We start from the raw sequence: 18,063 nt of genomic DNA, 5'->3' as shown, positions 1-18,063 counted from the left end.
AAAATAAAAACTGAGAAATCTGGCTGGGGTGCAGGAATTAGACGGACCCCTTTCCCTCCCCCCTTATATAAACTGCTCACCTGATCTACAATCACAGTTTTCTCGTACTGGCTGCTCTTATTATGGGATGGCTGCCGACGCGCACGCGGCGCGGAGGGGCGGAGCGTCTTTACGCGTCAGTCCTCCCTTTACGCTCAGCCAGAACTCGGAGCGCACAAGTTGGGGAGAAACCAGCGAGAGGTGGTTTCAGTCGCGTGCTCGTGAACGAGAGCAGAAGTTCGAGAAGCCGAGAAGAAGTCCGTCCCAGTTTAAGGTACAGTCAGCCATGGAGCGGAGGTCCGTCATGTTCTGGATGGTGTCGGTTCTGTTCGCCGCAGCTGGAGGTAAGAACGCGGATCCTTCTGATAGCAGACACTTCTTCACTTTCAGCTCCAGCTGCTGAAATCTGAGTACTGTAACAGCTGCCCCCCCCCCCCGCGCCCCGCATGTTGGTTGTTGTTTTGTTGTTGTTTTGAGTCGGAACATCTGGCGCGTTTCTCAGCCCCCCTCCTCTGGGATGTTGCTGTAAATCCTCCTCAAACTGCGGGTCTGGGAGCGATTTAAAGCTCAGAAATGTGGCAGAAAATGGTTTGATGAGCTTTGAGGACTGTTCAGGCGGAATGTTTTCCCTGGAAGCTGGAATCAGATGTGGGGGCTGGAGGACAAACAGCTGCTTCACTTCAAACAACTTCTCACTTCTCAGCTCAGGCTTAAGCCTATTTAGATAAACTAACTCCCCAAAAACCCACCACAAACCCTTCAGACCTGAAACGACTGGAAAAACAGAGCTGGATAGCTGCCGAAGAAGCAGAACTCTGAAGAGATCTTTATTTCTGAGGGGGAAACACGTTCAAACATTTGAAAAAGTTACAAAAAACTCTTTTGAAAAAAATAAAGTTAATTTCTGATAGGACTGACGAGCTAACGGCTAGTCTAAACATTACATTACACAGTTATTTACAGAGAACTGTAGCAGCTAGCAGTAGCACTCCCAGTGGGGGCTCTTTCTGCAGGATTAATGTGAAACTGACAACATTTGCATCCCCTCATCCCTCCAGTCAGACTGAAACTCTTCAAATGGACCCGGTTTTGAACCAGCAGCCCCGGGAGACGTCCTCACCTTGTACCTTCACCGCTTGTTTCCTTCTGAAAACAGCTGTTCTGCCAGTAATGGATTTCCACTCTGTAGAACCCGACCCGAGTGAAACCCAGCTACAATCAGCGCCCCCCCCCCCCTTTTTTTTTCCTCCCAGATAAGCTCTTAGTTCCTTGTGGCGAACAATGGCACGGCCCAAAGCGGTCAATGAAGTGTGCCACAGCAGGACCGCTCTCTCCTGTTTTCTCCTCCAGTAGAGGAGCATCGATCCTGAGCTAAATGAAGAAATCTGTTTGGGGCGGCAGGTCTCACTGACAGTAATGAACCCGGCGGGGAGTTTTTGTGTGTGTGTGTGTGTGTGTGGGGGGGTACATGTAAGGCTGAGCAACAGCTGTTGAAGCTGCATGTGCATCGTAATAACAAGAGTGTGGAGGAAGGGGGAGGAAGGGGGGACTCGTTTGTTAGAATATTTCTGAGATCTTTTTTAAAGGTCATATTTCTTACATTTAACAGCGAGAATGATAAATGACATCATCAGCAGTGACCTCCACGCTGCTGGGAACACTTTGTCCCCCCCCCCGCCCTGAAAAAAGCCCAAGGACCACCACATTCAGAGCCTTGACTCTTCATCAAGTTACAGTTTAAAAAAAATCCCCCAAATGTTATGCACTTTGAAGTGGGTTTCTGTGGTTATTGTTATAATGCTTAACATCTAATCTGTTGGAGACGGTAGAGATAAGATTCCTGGTTTAAACCTCACCGCAAAACATTTAATGATGACCTTGAAACTTAAATGACCAAGAAGAGTAAAAACAACCTGATAATGACAGGCTGGAGACCAACAATTAGCACAGATGCCAACTTAAGCTAAGCACTTTGAAACCTTTGGTTTGGGTAAAAAGTCTTTACTAAGAGATAAAGTGCAGAACAGATGTTGTTCATGAAAAAGGTGTGAAAACACACAGCTTTACATGTTTCCTCTCCAGGAAGCTACGGCAACTCGACTGGGACAAACTGTCCTAAAGTGGCAGCTCTGATGTGGAAAATCAAATCAGAAGCTTCTCTGTCGGCGATGAATCAGATTTTTACCTTCCGCTCAACAGATCGCTCATAAAACGAGAAACGGAGTTTAATTCTGACAGGACCGATGAGCTAATGGCTGGTCTGAGCGGGGCTAAGATTGCAGCCATCTTGAAACGTCATGCAAACACCACGAGCCGTTACACCACCAACCGTTCTGCATGACGCAGCTGTTTACATAACATTCTATGGTTATTGGCAAGAGCAAATGCCAGTAGCGGCTAGCTGTAGCACCTTTGGGGCATCCAGGGCTCACCTCCAGCAGAGATTTCACAGGAAAAATATAATTTATAATTTATATAACTTTTCCACAAAAAGCCGAGGGTACGCTGAACTGTACCTTAAGGCAGGACAGACCCCCCCGAGAAGGTCAGAGGAGAGAAAACTTTTACTTTTAATGCAATTAACTTATATTTGTACTCATTTTCAAGGATTTTCACAGTTAAATCAGAGTGACATAATTCTGTTGCTCTAAATCCTGAAACAGCAAATTTTGTGAAGCAGATGTCATGGCCGCCTGAACTGTGACCTGCGGACTCTTAACCACTTCCTGTTGTGTCTAAGTCTGTGACTGTCAGACTTTAACACTTCCTGTTTGCTACATTTTCTGAAACTTTACTGCTTAAGTTTGTTTCGGTGCACAGAGGATAATCTTTTCTTGGTAACTGGGAGGAGAATCCTGATCCTAAACCTTTCAGGAAGTAGAACTGGAGACGTTTTGTGCAACAGGAAGACGCCGTGAGGTGGTCGGTTTGTGTCTTCAACGTGGTAGAAGTCAGTAAAGTGAAGAAAGATGCAATACGCTACAAGTAGCAGAAGACTAGCTAAATACTAAAAATGGCAAAATATTAGCTAAAATTATTAAAGGGGTGGCTAAAATCTAAAATTAGCAAAATGCTAAAAGCAGCAGAAGAAGAACAGAGCAAATATGTTGAAGCAGATTTCAGAGGCAAGGAGTTAAAGAGATCTCAGTGGATTTCTGCGTAATAATTTTAAAAGTATAAACGTTAGAAAACCAAACGTCATCAGCACCGACCTCCTGAATGAGCTGAGCGGCTAAAATTGCACAAAGTATGCAGAAGTTGTTAAATGTCAAAAATATTTGGAAAACTAAACGACCAGAAACCAGAGAATGCTGCCTGAGCTTTCAGGTTATTGTTTGGGAGCAAGAAGCTGTCAGAAAGCTGCAACACGTCCCCAACAGGTGGCACCGAGGCCTGAAACAAAGGAGGGCCTGTTTCCGGGCCCCCGGGGGCCGTCGGGATCCTGGGAACAAAGACCACAGGTGGAAATCCATAATCCTGCTGAAACTGAGACACACAAGTCTGTGGAAGCTCATGCTGGACACATCGGAGGGTTTCCTGTCTCTGAAATCCACAGATATTCATTTCCTTTAGTCTGTCAATAACAAATCACCAGCATACAGTCAGTATTTGGTCTATTGAACCAAACTACAACAAAACTGCTGTTTACCAGCGATTCCTGTTTTGATGTAAATCAGGCGGGGGGTGAGGCGGGTGTGAAACAGAAGACGAGAACTCTTCCCCTTCTATTGTCCCAACACGTAAAGAGGAACAGTTTCACCTTAATCACCCTCCGCGGTCTTCCTATTGCTTCTTTTTGCACACAATAGCGTGTTTAAAGTTCAGCTGAACACACAGGAACTCATATTCTGCAACACACACACACACAGGATGCACACATGGCGTGCAAACAAACACGCACGGCTAATCAAAAGAGCAAAGGTTACAGGCTCTTTAGCTACTGTACTTCCTTCCCAGCTGAGATGAAATCACCGATTTGAAGCAGCTTTTGACCTTTAAACAAAACAAACAAACAAATAAAACATTTCTGTTTCCTCATTTGTGTTTTTGTTGCTCATCTGAAGCCGACTTCTCTTGGAAATGTTAAAAACGGGTCACGACTCAGGCCTTGTTTACGTTACACCAGCTTTTTTTAGAACAGAGTTTCTGCTGCGTTTGCATCTCCCCGAAACAAACCGAGTTTTCCGTTTGAAGAACTTTTCTGCCTCCATGTTTTTTGGAAGTCAGAGCTTCTGAGAAACGATGATGCAGCTTCATTTGTGCACGCCGGCTGTCACTTTGTGCTTTAAAAACCACAACAACAACGGAGCCATTTATACAGTTTTCCTACATCCGTTTTACTGACGAATCCTGATCCGCTCGCTTTAAACTTGGATCATGTTTAATAACTGAGAGAAAACGGTTTGAGGAGAATCTGTAGCGAAGCTGAAGCCTGGATCTCACTGGGCCGCACAAAATTGTGAGAAAATCTGCAAATTTCCACTTGAAGCCACACTGAACGACACATTCACATCTGGAAAAAAATGACAGGAGTTTGCAGACGTGTGTCCAAAAAATACAGCTAGAGGAGTGAGGAAAACAGAACAGTTTGAGACATCCTGAATGCCGATTTGTTGCCAATAGTCGCGGTTTAGGAATATTTATTTTTCCTGTGTTTTGATGCCATTAATAAGAGCAGCATGAGTATATAAATATTATCATCTATTAGAAGATTTTAAGACATGAAGATGGAGCCTAACAGATTATTTTAACCATTTGATGCTTTTTTTTAAAATTGACAATCATCAACACAAAACAAACCTATAAAATAATAAAAATGCACCATCGTATTCCTGGTTTTGGAGCAGGTTTTGGGTGGAGGTGAAGCCTGCTCGACATTTTCAGCCTGAAGGAGTCAGAAATCGGCTCTGCGACCCTGAGGCTGACGGAGGAGGCGAGGGGGAGGCGAGGGGGAGGGAGGTGCCAGGACACTTCAGGAAGGAAGTTCACTCCTCTCAGCAGACACTGACCACCTCCTCTGTGCACAGTTCAGGCGTACAACTTACTATAAAAACTGACTCTATGGTGCTACTATCTGCCGTCCGCCCCCACATGTGTGCACGCTCAAACACTCACTTCCTGTTACCGTCTCAGATTCTACGTGCACTGCAACCTGCTGCACACAAAGACTACTGATGATATGAAACTGGCTGTTAGGAGAACCTCAGTTCTTTGTATGACTGCAGATTAGACAAGGTGTGTGTGTGTGTGTGTGTGCAGTGCGGTGACAAAGTGTTTGCACCCTTACGTTTTTCTTTTTTGTTGCTGTTGCACCCTAAAGTTTCAGATCATCAAAGAAATGAAGATGTCAGTAAAGATAACCTGAATTAATACAAAATGCAGTTTTTTAAAATGATGATTTTGTGGGAGAAAGGGGAGAAAATCATCCAAACCAACGCAGAACTTTGTTGCTGCCGTGCTTCAGTTCTGGGTTCTTTTCGGACCTCCTGGATGAGTTGTCGATCAGCTCTTGGAGTCATTTTGGTCGTCCGGCTGCTCCACTGTTCCACGTTTGCTCCATTTGTGGATAACGGCTTGATTTAAGTGATTTCTGAAACTGAACTCAGCTTCCCCCCAAAAAATCTGTTCATTCTTGATTTGATAAGGAGGGGATATACTTTTCCATACAGCTTGGTTTGGATGGCTTTTTTCCTTTAATAAATGAAAGCATGATTAGAAACTGCATTTTGTGTATTTTGCTCTAATATTAATATTTCTTTGCTGGTCTGAACCATTAAAGTGTGACAGAAAAATCAAAAAGAAGAAATCAGGAAGGGGGCGAATAGTTTTCCAAAAAACAAAGAAGAAGTTTGCTTCAGCTTTCGATCCGAGGCTCGTTTGGTTGCATTATTCCAGTAAAACAGTCATTTTTAAAGTACATAATACAAAGAATTTTCCATTATTGCATGTTTTGCTGCTGCTCTGAAGTCAGAACAGGATGTGGTTGAACGTGCAAGTGAACGACAGAGTTTGTGCAATCTGTAAAGAGCTTCTCACAGCTGCTTTGTTGGTTTCCTGCGTGCACACAGACAGGTACATGCAACTAATCTGTGCCGCCAGGCAGCTATTAGAGCAACAAAATGCTGTTTTACTAAGAACTCTGTAATAATATCAAAGAACAACAGTGGTGTGGTGAAGAACAATCAAACAGACCATCGGTCTGACTCCTGCAGATGCATCTCCAGCCGTCTGGGAGGAAGTGGTGATTTAGGGACGGGTTTGTTTCAGCCAGCAGACGCGGCTCTTTTCACCACAGTTTGAACTCTCAAACTGTGCTGACCCAAAGGTACAGAAACTCAGCTGCGTTTGACTCCAAATCCTGCTTGAGATTTCTCATTGCCTTAAAATAAAAGTTGTGGTTAGTGAGAGGAGTTGTGGTAACAACACAAATCATCTAAACAGAGGTGTGATTTAATGAGTGATTTCAGAACTGAATTGTTTTATATATGTATTCAGGAAGTTGAATGATTGTTGTGGCTTGTTGAGGGACGCCAGAATTTGACCAGGATTCTTGGAAACGATTGGTAGAGTTCAATCATTATCGGCGGTTTCCTACAAACCTGAAATCAAAAGGACAGATGTTACTGCCCCAGCTTTACATTTTACATTTACTTTCTGGTTATCGGCAGTTTTTTTAGGCAGCTTCTTGGTGGAAATCCCAATGATTTAGAAAAAACAGCAGCTGCTGCCACTAAAAGAACTTTAGATTTTTCCAAAAATACTCCGTTCTTTCCTTTGGTTATTCTTTGTCATCCGGAATAATTATATATATATATATATATATATATATATATATATATCTTCCTACCTTCCACATGTGAAGCTTCTCAGACACTTCTTATAATTTCCATTCCAAACACGTCTCTAACTTTTGGTCAAACCCTGAAAATAACGTTTTGCTCAGTCTCATGTGATATCATGAGGTGTTTGCTCAGAGTGTGTTAGAAATGTCTCAACTGCTGCCAAATCAGATTTTAGCTTAATATCTGTTAAACTGAATGAATGAAAGCCATCTTTTGTTGGCTATTTTGATTAGCTGTGGCAGCCATCTTGAATCGGATTGGCTCCTGAAGTTAGTCAGCTCATCCAATCACTAATCATCATTCAATAATTACTTTCAGAAGGTTTCAATAAAATCCATCCAGTGGTTCATGATGGTGTTAAATCTAAACTTTTAAGCAAAGCTCTTGCACAAAGAGTTGGAAATGACTCTCAGCTACCACCACGCCAAATTTGATCTCAAGATCTGTAAAACTGACTAAATCATATCCAGTTTTGTATTTCCTAACGCCACTCATCTGTAGCGGCCATCTTGAATTGAGTTGGCTCCAAAAGTTAATCAGTTGTAGATGAATATTCAGAAATTATTTCCTGGAAGTTTCATTAAAATCCATCCAGTGATCGATGAGATGTGTCTGTCAGTGCTCTGAATGTGTGTTGGAGATCAGTCTCAGTTACTACCATCCCAGATTTTAGCTCAATATCTGTAAAATTAACTGAGTTAGACAATTTTTGTGTTTTTATGATCACTTCTATCCATCCATCCATCGTTCTTCCATCCATCCATCCATTGTTCTTCCACCCACCCATCCATTCATCCATCCATTGTTCTTCCATCCATCCACCCACCCACCCATCCATTCATCCATCCATTGTTCTTCCATCCATCCATCCATCCATCCATTGTTCTTCTATCCATCCATCCATCCATCCATCCATCCATCCATTGTTCTTCCATCCGTCCATCCATCCATCCATCCATCCATCCATTGTTCTTCCATCCATCCATGTTTGTGTGTTAATTACATTCTTTTGTGTTTCTTTCTTTCTCCAGTGAAAGCCGAGACGTCCCACCTTCACTCCAGTCAGGGTATTTCTGCCCCCCACCTGTACTACTTCTGTCCGGAGGGTGTGGTGGCGAAACTGGTGTGCGCCCAGTCAAACGCCGTCAGCGCTGATCTGAAGCACCTGTGGCTTTTCACGCCTCACAGTGACCAGCACTGTAAAAAAGGGATGAGGCCACGCAACATGTCACACAACTCACACCACACCCCAGCAGGGATGAACTTCGGACACACGGCCAAGAACATGTGGGTGACTCTGTCCAACGTCACGCACGCTGACCAGGGCCGCTACTGCTGCCTGCTCCTGGACACGAGCAAGCAGCACAACCACGAGTCGCCTCTGACGTTCCACAGCCACGTTATCCTTCAAGTGACGCCAGGTAAGAACCCAACAAAGCACAGCTCATAGATACTCATCCACACATCAATCACGGTGACCGTTAGGTGAGATTTCGAGTCTTTGGCCTTTTGGTGGCGGGTTCATCTACACCTGATTAAGTTTTTGAGCCAACCTGATTCAAAATGGCTGCCACAGACAACTGACCTTAGAAAACACAAAGATAGTTCAGTTAGTTTTACAGATACTGATGAGATAGTAGCTGAGAGTCATTCACAGCACACTGAGTGACATCCTGCAGGAGAATACGGTTAACATCTCATTTCTCAACAGATGATTTTAGTCTAAAACTCTGGCATGAACAGCGGCGGGTGATATGCATTCCATTGAGGCAGGGGTGTCAAACCCAGTGACGCAAGGGGGCCAAAATTAAAAATTTGGTCCTAGCCAAGGGCCAATCACGATCAATATTTATTAAAAATTACATAAATTAACCTTGGTTTTAGATGTATTAAGTCAACTCATTCATATAGAAATATCAATGACCTTTTCCCAGTTACAGATTATACAGAATTTAGAGCAAACAGACTTTAATGAACACAGACAAATAGATCAAACTTCAAAAAGCTCATTATTAGCAGTCATTTCTTATGCCTCACTCAGCTTTTAAATGAATTTTTAACATTAAAACAGATTTTTTTAAAAAGCCATCAACAAAACCTGATCATACAGAAATTAAAACTATATATTGTTGGCTTCTAAGTCACTGTCAGAGAAAACTTCACTAATTAGGCTCAGTTTTTTTAAGCAAAATAAGAATCAGAGACTTGATCTGTCCCAGACTGGAGGGCCGGATGAGATGTTACAGAGGGCCGGATCTGGCCCGCGGGCCTTGAGTTTGACACGTGTGCTTTAAGGGATGTTAGACCTTTAATTTATGTGTCATTTTCTTTGACTGCTCATGGCTGCATTTAACCAATCCTGCATCTTTTTCCAGCAAGAACCGGAGTTAAGAATTGCACCGTCTGGGATCCCACACCAACTGGAGGTAAGAAAACGTTCCCAAACCTTCCCAATCAGCCCGTAACTGGCAGGTTCTTCTGGTAATGTAATTCCCGGTCTCTCCGCTGCTTCCTCAGGCTCGGTGCCCGTGGCCTTGGCTTTAGCAGCCTGCATCCTGGCTCTGCTCTCTCTGCCGGTGATTCTGGTGCTGGTCTACAAACAGCGACTGAGCGCCCGGTCGAGCAGGCGTACGTATTGAACCCACGTCCATTCGATTCTTTTTCCACACTGTGCTTCCCGTGGCGTTTGGTCTGAGACATGTTTCCTGTCGGAGAGCTGGATTAACTGTACTCCACAAAGTTAGGAAGCACATTCACTCTCCGCTCCCATTTCGGTTCGCTCACAATGGCCCATTTCCTGTTTCCTCTCTCCCAGGTGCACAAGAGCTCGTCAGGATGGACAGGTAGGTTTTCCCACAGTCTGTTTCATTGATCTCGTACATCGCCATAACAATCTCGGAAAATAATAATAATGCAAAGTACAAAAACATCCCATAATGTTGGAGTGGCAAAATGTCCAACAGGTCATTTCAGCAATTAGCCTTGGCAGACAGAAATACTAGAGAAACGTGTGAAACTGTGCTGTTAAAGCTCAAAGAAGCAAAACAGATAAAATTAGCAAAAGATGAACTAAAAGTTAAAGAATGGTAGTTGTTTTTGAGGGAATTTAAGAGAACCTAATGCACTTCTGAGGGGGAAAAAGTTGTAAACAAAGTTAAAGTCTTTAGAAAGTATAAAAAAAGCTAAAAGAACCAAAAGTCGTAGCAGCCATCTCCTGAATGAGCTGAACGTTTTTTTTTATATATGAACGGTTTAAAAAGCAGAAAGTAGTAAATTGTAAAAGAACAAATGGAGCAGTAAAAAGCTGAATTATTTTGAAATCCTAATTAGGAAAGTTTGAGTTTAGAGCCCTGATGGAGGTTTCTCACGTCTCCTTTGTGTTTTTCTGTTTGTCAGCGAGGCTCAGGGCCACGAGAACCCCGTGTTTGTCGGGGGGTCGCCACAAGTAAAGACCCGCACTGTGTCTCAGATCATGACCAGGCAGTCCTCTGAAACTGGACACCACTTGCTGTCTGACCCGGGAACGCCCATTTCTCCTGCTCAGGGAGACGTCTTCTTCCCGTCTGAAGGTAAGACAAGTCAGAAATCAACTTATATGATACGTGATACCGATGGTTCCTTGACCCGACAACACCAACACAATCACTAACTGACAGACATTAAGTAGAGTTCTGTGGAAAATCTGTGACTGATTAACGTCAAACCGGCAGTAGATGGCTCTTTGTTCTGCCTCAGTTTGGAGAAGTAGTTTAGTTTTAATCAGATGAAAGAGCTGATGGGTAAACTAAACTAAAACTGTGCACTAGAAGTGGTCTGAATGCTTAAATAAAGGATCTATTTCAGTCTTTTTTTGTCTTGAATGGAACAGCAGAACCCTCTGAAACATATCTGAGGAGATTGGATGAAGGTAAAAAAGCCAAATCGGTCAAGTCATAACGAGCTGAAACAAACCGTGGAATTAGAGAAATGTAAACCTGACTCGTTTCACGTTCATTTATTACTCAAGTTACGAACATTAGTACTTGCAGCATCACGTATGTGTATTACACAAGGACACGGGCCGGAGTTTCAAAATCCACTCAGTTTGGTAACTGTGATGCAATGAAGGAAAGAAAACAACACAACTCTTTGTGTTTCTGCTGAAACGTCCTAAAACTTGGTGCAAAATTCAACATTTATCCTCAAAACATTCCTGATATGACCGAATAAAAGAGTTTAACCTCACAAAAACACAAACCAGCACCGGCCATCGTTCACGTTAACGACAACAGCCTCCGACTGAAACTTTGAATGTTTTCCTATCAAATCCTGAGACATCTGTGCAGACATTCCAGACATACTGGCACGGATTACTCAGCTTCCTTACTGCGCAATCTCAGAAGACAGAAAAATAAGCAGTTTAAATGAAAGGAGCGTTCCTTAAAGGAATGCATATCACCCGCCGCCTTGCATCGAAACGCTTTAAAGATCTGTTAGTGCTCAGCAGATGTGTTGGAGATCAGTCTCAGCTACTATCATGGCAAATTTCAGCTCATTATCTGTAAACCTGACTGGCGGCCATGTTGAATAAGGCTGGCTGCAGTGATCCCTTTCAGCCTGTAGGTGGCGCGTGATAAATATTCATAAAAATCACAAAATTCCAAAACAACATTTTCTAAATTTGGTGAGAAGATGTTTTTCTGTCCAGGCATAGGTCTCATTTCCTCTCATGGTCCCCAGATGTTCTGTAGAAACAGCTGTCTGAGGTTTCATGCCGTGGACAAAAAGCTGCACTTCATCTTTCCTCTTCATCATTTTTCGGCAGAACTTCCTTGTTAACATTAAACATGTTGCAATTCTGGCTTGAGGCGTTTTTTGGTTCTGCTTTTTTTTTTTTCAACCCCGTTTCCAGCAAAACACGTCTTGTTCTGTAAATTTGGTCTTTTGCTGTTCGAGTCAAAGATAAGTCATAAATTAAAAAAACCCAAAACAAATGTGGTCATTCCGTCATATTTAAGCAACAGGAAGTGCAAATGTCTTCAGCTCCTACTTATCATTCCTCTGCTCTCTCTTTCTCTGTTTCAGACACCATCCCAGAGTCTCCAGACTTGCTGCAGATTTAAAGAGCAAAAAAACAATCTGATCGTTTTCTCAGACTGCTGACCTGGAAACAGTCCTGCAGCTCTCCTCCTCTTCCTCACCGTCTTAGCAGCAATACTGTCCTCACCAGCTGTCTCTTAAGAACCAGAACCATACCGTGCGTTGTCTGGACCACAGGAGGGAGAAGGGCTGCATTTTTTGGGATTCAGATACTATTTCCACCTGGAACAACAGCTTCAGGGCAGGAGTGGTTTCCAAACACAACAGCACCGACTTTGATTCAAATTTGAAAGTAAAAAGCAACAGACTTTGGTTTTTCTATATTTCAGTTCCGGGTCCACATCATCATCCCTGTAGGTTTGGTTGATTTAAGCTGGTGAGAACTCAAACCACCTGAAGATGCCAGTTTTTGCTCCACTGACTGTCACCATAGAGCCCGTGCAGTGATGTCATCATGACGGTTTATTCCACCATGATGGATGGCAAGTTGTAGAGTAAAATGTACAGCTCTGAGCACAAACTTGGACATCTAGATGATATTCTCAGGCAGCGCCGCACCTTCCACCAAACCGCGGCTCGCGGCTCGTCCGTACGGTTTGGGACGGAGGCAGTCAGGGACGTGCAGCGGCGCGCTCGATGGGTTGCCGGGCCCAGACTAGACTCCGTTTCAGACAGCGGCACGTCCCGATTTGAAAGGGCAATCTGTTTGTTGGACAGGGGACTGAGAGATGAGGTACCCAGGTGTCAGGAGGGTGTAACCCAGAGGGGGGCGACAGACGAGGGAGCAGGAAACCTGATATCCAGTGTCTCACTGGGCCAAGACTGCTGGAGACTTTCAGGATTCATGTGAGAATCTCCAAACTAGAGGTCAACCAAAGCAAGTTTTTTTATGGCTGATTCTGATGCCAGTCTTTAGTTATCAGAGCAAAGATTTTTGGTCAAAAACATGTTTTGTTTCTTTAACAAAACTGTAGTTATGACAAAACATCCCAGGTCTGAAAATCACCCTGATGATAAATAATTATCAGCAGCGTTGCATCCGGCTCAGTTTTCACCTTTACCTGCTCAGACCTCCATTCTTTAATTTTTAAATAACAGAACATCACCTTTTTGCAGAGCATTATTTGTTTTTACTGTTAGGAGGAAACTTGCTGTACAACATGAGGGATAAACGTAGATCAGCTGTTTTTCCTGCCGTACGCTGCACGGGCTCTATCAGAGAATTAATAAAATCCTGAATGTAGCTCGGAGTTTGTGGGAAACAAACAACCCATCCTTCATAATCCCATCATGCACTGTAAACATAACAAAGGAGCCTCGATCATTAAAAAAAGTCCACACATTTTCTTACGAGTGGCATTATGTTGCATCTTTTGTATGATTTATTTTTGCTTTCTTTCCTGTTTTGTCTTTGCTACCTCAGTTCCAGTTTGCACCTTTTTTTTTTCTAAAAACTCTTTTCTTCCTGTACTTTCAGCGCTGCACAGTAGCCTTAAAACTGCTGAAAAAAGTTTGTTAAAAGGAGTTATTAGTTGTTGTCCTGTGTCCAAATTAATAAGAATGAATGTAGCCTTACAGACACCAAAAAGAAAAACTTTAATTACTGTCATAATAACACTTTTGTTTTGGATTTCACTGTTGATGCTTTTCATTGTCAGGGTTCTGTTTTTTTTTTTTTTTTTGCGCACAATGAGGTCAGATAAGAAGAGGAAGAAAAATGAACAATTCAGCAAATGTACAGAGAAGCTCGTTTGAATCATTAACCAAAGATCTCATCATGCGTCACAGTTCTGTTCTGACTCCTGTGGTTTCTTCGCACAGCGAGGACAAACGGACGCAGCAGGTGCTCGGTGGAAATCATCTCATGAATGACGTGTAGCAGGTGTTTATGACAGGGTATTGTGTTCGTGCATGGCTTTCTGAAAGAGATTTCTGAGCGTGTTTGTGTCCTGATGGCTTTGTTTGATTTCAAATCAAATTACAGCTGTAAGAAATAATTTCTGATTGAGCTAAAACATGTTTATAAATGTGCATGCTCACATATTTTGTTATTTTAATACGTTTTATATTGTAAAAAGTTAAAAAAACATTTATATCAGAGGCATGTGTGTTCTGTATGTTAAAGGAGCTTGTATAATAAAAGGAACTCTTGAACCCAAACGGTTTCTGTCTCGTCTCTGAAATCAGCTTAACTTTTAAACGACAGCTTTGCTGAACTGGGGATCCTCAAATGTTGGACTGAGGTCTGGATCTGGACCCAGATCAGTTGTTAAAACTTAGCAGAATCAAAATATTATGGAATATTCGTGTACATTTTCCTGTATTTATGATAATTCATTTTAGACGGCGCATCTCTTCTATAATTTACAGTATCTAACTTTAAGGCATGCAGTTTTCTCTGTAATTTGTTTTAGGGGGCACAGCTTTTCTAACATTTATAGTAATTCCCACGTCAAGCCTGCAGTTTCTCTCTGCAGCTCTCAGAGAGGTACAGGCCTGAAAGACAATATGTTGTTTAAAAAATAGCAAATATATTCTGGACCTTTGCTAGAGAGAGAGAGAGAGAGAGAAAATGGACCTCTCTGAATCTTAATTGAAGCTCACTGTCCTGAACTGTAACCACAGAAGGACATCCTGCTGTCCAGGGAGTCATCACACAGAATAATAAGGTTGTTCCACTCGTGCATCCTTGAGATGATGCACCCCGGAGAGATACTAGCGTCGACAAGAGAAAATACTACAACAAGCTTCGTATCCTTCTTTATTACAGGAGACAGAAAGCTAAACCGGATGATGCGATGTCCAGAAGAGGTCCTTCTACTGTCTTACAGGTTTCTAAGACTGGAGATAACTTCGACAGTGAATAACTCTCATCTATCAACAGTTTTAAATGTTTCTGAAGAAAGGAAGACACCCTGGTCTCTGTGCCTCAGAGCAGAAAATAAGACTTGTGGGTTTCCCGTTGACAAAACACGGAGCTTCCTGTGCCCTCGCAGATCAGCAAGAACTGTTTTCAGTTTTTATGTGACCTTTTTAAACATCTGTACCAAGCTCTGGTTTAATAAAAGGTGAAATAAGGAATCAGTTTCTTCAATACCCATACAGAAATGAAAAAAACTCTAGTTGAGAATATAAAATAATTGAAATAAAATGTGGCAAAAATGAAGGAAGAACACTTAAGTCCAGGGGTCAAAAGATGATTATTACAGGGACTGAGAAACAATTTTATTTTTTTGAGCGTTAAAGCTTTTTAAATTCACAGTTTTGTATCCTGACATTAAATGATATTAAACCACATGAGAAACTGTGAGAACTGATCTGTTGTTTCTGCTGAGAGGAGTAATTTAAGCCTTTTTAGAGGGAATTATAAAAGCATGAGTAACCTCACATCCATCCACTTTCTGCTGCTTTTTTACGGGCAGGTCACAAAGGTAACAGGTCCAGGAGCGGCTCTACTTTGAGATAACGGATCTCCTTGTATTATTTCTAAGGTTGAGTCCAGCCACCCGACAGAGGAAGCTTTCAGCCGCTTGGATCCAGGATCTGATGAAGGTGTCTTCTTTGTGGGTTTGTGAAGCGTGGAATACAAAATAACCCCAAAGAACTCAGGAAGAAGACATGTGACGTCACTTCCTGTTAACATCAGAATGCCGGGAGCATGCAGGAGCAGCGACCGAAGCCAAAATGTGCGCTAATGCTTCACATTTGCCCACAAAGATTTCAGCAAACCAGTTTCCTCCCCAGCTGCAGCTGTTTTGCACGTCCTGCAGTGTAATCATGGAACATAAACGCATCGACAAACACTTTGTGTCTGCAAAACATGTGAGGAGAGCTGCAGACCAGGGACAATCCAGAAATGCTCATGAATGTCAGTTTAGAAGCTATCAAAGTTCTCAAATAAAGCACCTTTTGTTGGGAATTATCTTACAAAACTAGGAAGTATTTTTGGTTTATATATTAAAAGTTATGGTTGTTTATTGATTTTAGTAAAAAAAAATTGCAACTTTTAGGAAAATGCCCCACGAAATCAGGCATTTTAGCTGCAACAATCCCAAAAAATGCCCGCAAAATCCTGGAGGGACTGATTATCTGTTGAAATTTAATTATAAAGTGGCGAAGGCAGTCTAATGGTCGACCAATCAAATATTCTGTATCAGTGAGAAACAGTAAAAATAATCTGACAGAAAATAATACCTAAATATAAAACTCTGAGAACTTTAACATTTGAAGCGTTTTCCTCGCAGTCGTTCCTTACCGACAGCGGCGGCGTGCCGTCGTCCTCCACGGTAACGGTGAGGTGATACTCCTGCTGCCGCTCTCGGTCAGGCGGCGCCGGTCGAGTCACCATCTCTCCGGTCATGCGGTCCATGCGGAACGTCAGGTCCTGGTTTCCAGCTGTGATGTAATAGAACAGCATGGCGTTGGAACCGATGTCTCGGTCGGTGGCGACCACACGGAGAACTGACGTGCCTCCTCCGACGTTCTGCAAAGATTTATTCAGATTCACTGTCAGCTGTCGGTGGAAGAATTAAAGAAAATCTTTCCAGGATGGTTAAATACCAATATTTACCTACAACTGATGATTGACGAATTTAAAGGCAAACCACTGATTAATAAAATGATTATGAGTGCGAACGCATCCCTACCTCGTTGACGCTGACGTTGTAGCCTCTCTGGCTTTCGATGACAGGTGGATTATCGTTAACGTCCAGGATGTTGACAGTGAGAGAGTGATCTGTGTATCTGGGAGGCGAGCCGTTGTCAGTGGCACGCACCTGCAACAAGACATTTAAACCAATAAATACCTCAAAGTGACGTAAGACAGAGGCCAGAAAAGTGCACGAATACAGGAGACATGAATACAGATGTTTGCCCTCTGACCTTCAGCAGGTAGCGGTCTACTGACTCTCTGTCCAGAGGAGCGTTGACGTAAACCTCCCCGTAGCTGTAGTTCACAGTTTTAATCATGAAAACATCCTGCATGTTACCAGCCACCAGAGTGAAATTCACCTGAAGGAAAACAAGAAAAAGGATAACAGGATCTCAGGTCATCTGCTGATGAGTCGAACTGGTTGTTCCATCTTTACTTCTCCTCACCAGCCCGTTGGATCCAGCATCTCGGTCTCTGGCCAGCACTACTGCCACCTTTGTCCCCATGCCTTTGTTTTCTGGAATGCTCACAGACGTATCAGAAGTAATGTCAAACTCTGGACTGTTGTCGTTTTCATCCAGAATGGTGATAGATACCTGCGAGGCGGCAAAAAATCATCTGTGCACTCTGCAGCGCAACGACAGACTGAGACCTACCTTTAAATTACATAAAGCAGCAGTGAAACCACAGATGAATACATTTTATGCTGTGCTCATATTTCACTGTGAAATGACGGATTCTTACCTTCTGCAGTTCCAAAGAAAGATGCAATTAACAAAAGAGGAATGCCTTTTAGCTTCTACAACAAAATAGACACAATATAATCTATGCAGTGACAATCAAAAACACAGAAAGCAGATCAGGCCCCTTTCAGAGTGGATGACGACCCTGCTATGACACAAAAAAACAGAATTTGGATAGACTCTGCAGGATGTTGGGTTGGTCTTCAGGGGCGTATGAAGAACGCAGCAGGTCGATATAGTTTTGAGCATCATAGCGAGGTCGTGGTGGTTTGTCGTCATAGTGGCGGCGTTTTAAAGTCCTCAGAGGAGCGTGGAGGCAGCGTATCCATGATGTGGGGCTCATCAGGGTCACCACACTGGCCTCACGCAGTTGCTAAGCTGCGCTCATGACGAGGTTTGAACGGCGTGGTTCTCTGCGTAGCTCCACCAGTTTCCTGTAGGAGGCGCTGCAACTGTGTGCAGCTGCAGCCAAACTCAATGTCTACGAAGAAGAGCGCAGCTTTGCTACCTTACTGCTAAAATAAAGAGCAGAAGAAGAAGTGAAACACAACCGAGGTAACTCGCTGAAAATATTCTCCTTCAATTCCACAAAGCTGAAGTTGGTTTCTGATTCGGAAAATGGCTAAAGGGCGATTCCAGCTAATTTTTTCCTCCCTTCAGCATCTTTAATCTCCTCTAGTTAAAAAACTACAACACCTAGACACTTCAA

General features: G+C 42.9%; 2 protein-coding genes across 8 annotated transcripts in view; one reads left to right on the top strand and one right to left on the bottom strand.

Moving 5' to 3' along the window:
• The window catches only part of cdh23 (cadherin-related 23), a 188,980-nt gene that overhangs the window by 19,516 nt on the left and 151,401 nt on the right, over nt 1-18,063 (bottom strand). For 5 of the 7 annotated variants that reach the window (XM_017424252.3, XM_017424250.3, XM_017424254.3 and 2 more), the window contains exons 33-37: nt 17,356-17,358; nt 17,058-17,207; nt 16,842-16,970; nt 16,607-16,735; nt 16,216-16,443 (exon numbers count right to left, since the gene is read on the bottom strand). In XM_017424252.3, coding sequence (XP_017279741.1) covers nt 16,216-16,443; nt 16,607-16,735; nt 16,842-16,970; nt 17,058-17,207; nt 17,356-17,358 — 639 coding nt within the window. Of the gene's footprint in view, nt 1-16,215; nt 16,444-16,606; nt 16,736-16,841; nt 16,971-17,057; nt 17,411-18,063 lie in introns of those variants that run through there. The other 2 variants (XR_005232685.1, XM_037973730.1) reach the window with 2 other exon arrangements.
• On the top strand, nt 113-14,120 carry vsir (V-set immunoregulatory receptor). Its single transcript, XM_017424257.3, has 7 exons — nt 113-383; nt 7,913-8,302; nt 9,257-9,307; nt 9,399-9,509; nt 9,697-9,724; nt 10,278-10,450; nt 11,946-14,120. The coding sequence occupies exons 1-7, from the start codon at nt 128-130 to the stop codon at nt 11,981-11,983; spliced, it is 1,047 nt and encodes a 348-aa protein (XP_017279746.2). The 5' UTR covers nt 113-127; the 3' UTR covers nt 11,984-14,120.

The sequence above is a fragment of the Kryptolebias marmoratus genome, linkage group LG22 (assembly GCF_001649575.2).
Source record: "Kryptolebias marmoratus isolate JLee-2015 linkage group LG22, ASM164957v2, whole genome shotgun sequence".
In the NCBI taxonomy this organism is placed as follows: domain Eukaryota; kingdom Metazoa; phylum Chordata; class Actinopteri; order Cyprinodontiformes; family Rivulidae; genus Kryptolebias; species Kryptolebias marmoratus.
This window is presented reverse-complemented; position numbering and strand designations above follow the sequence as displayed.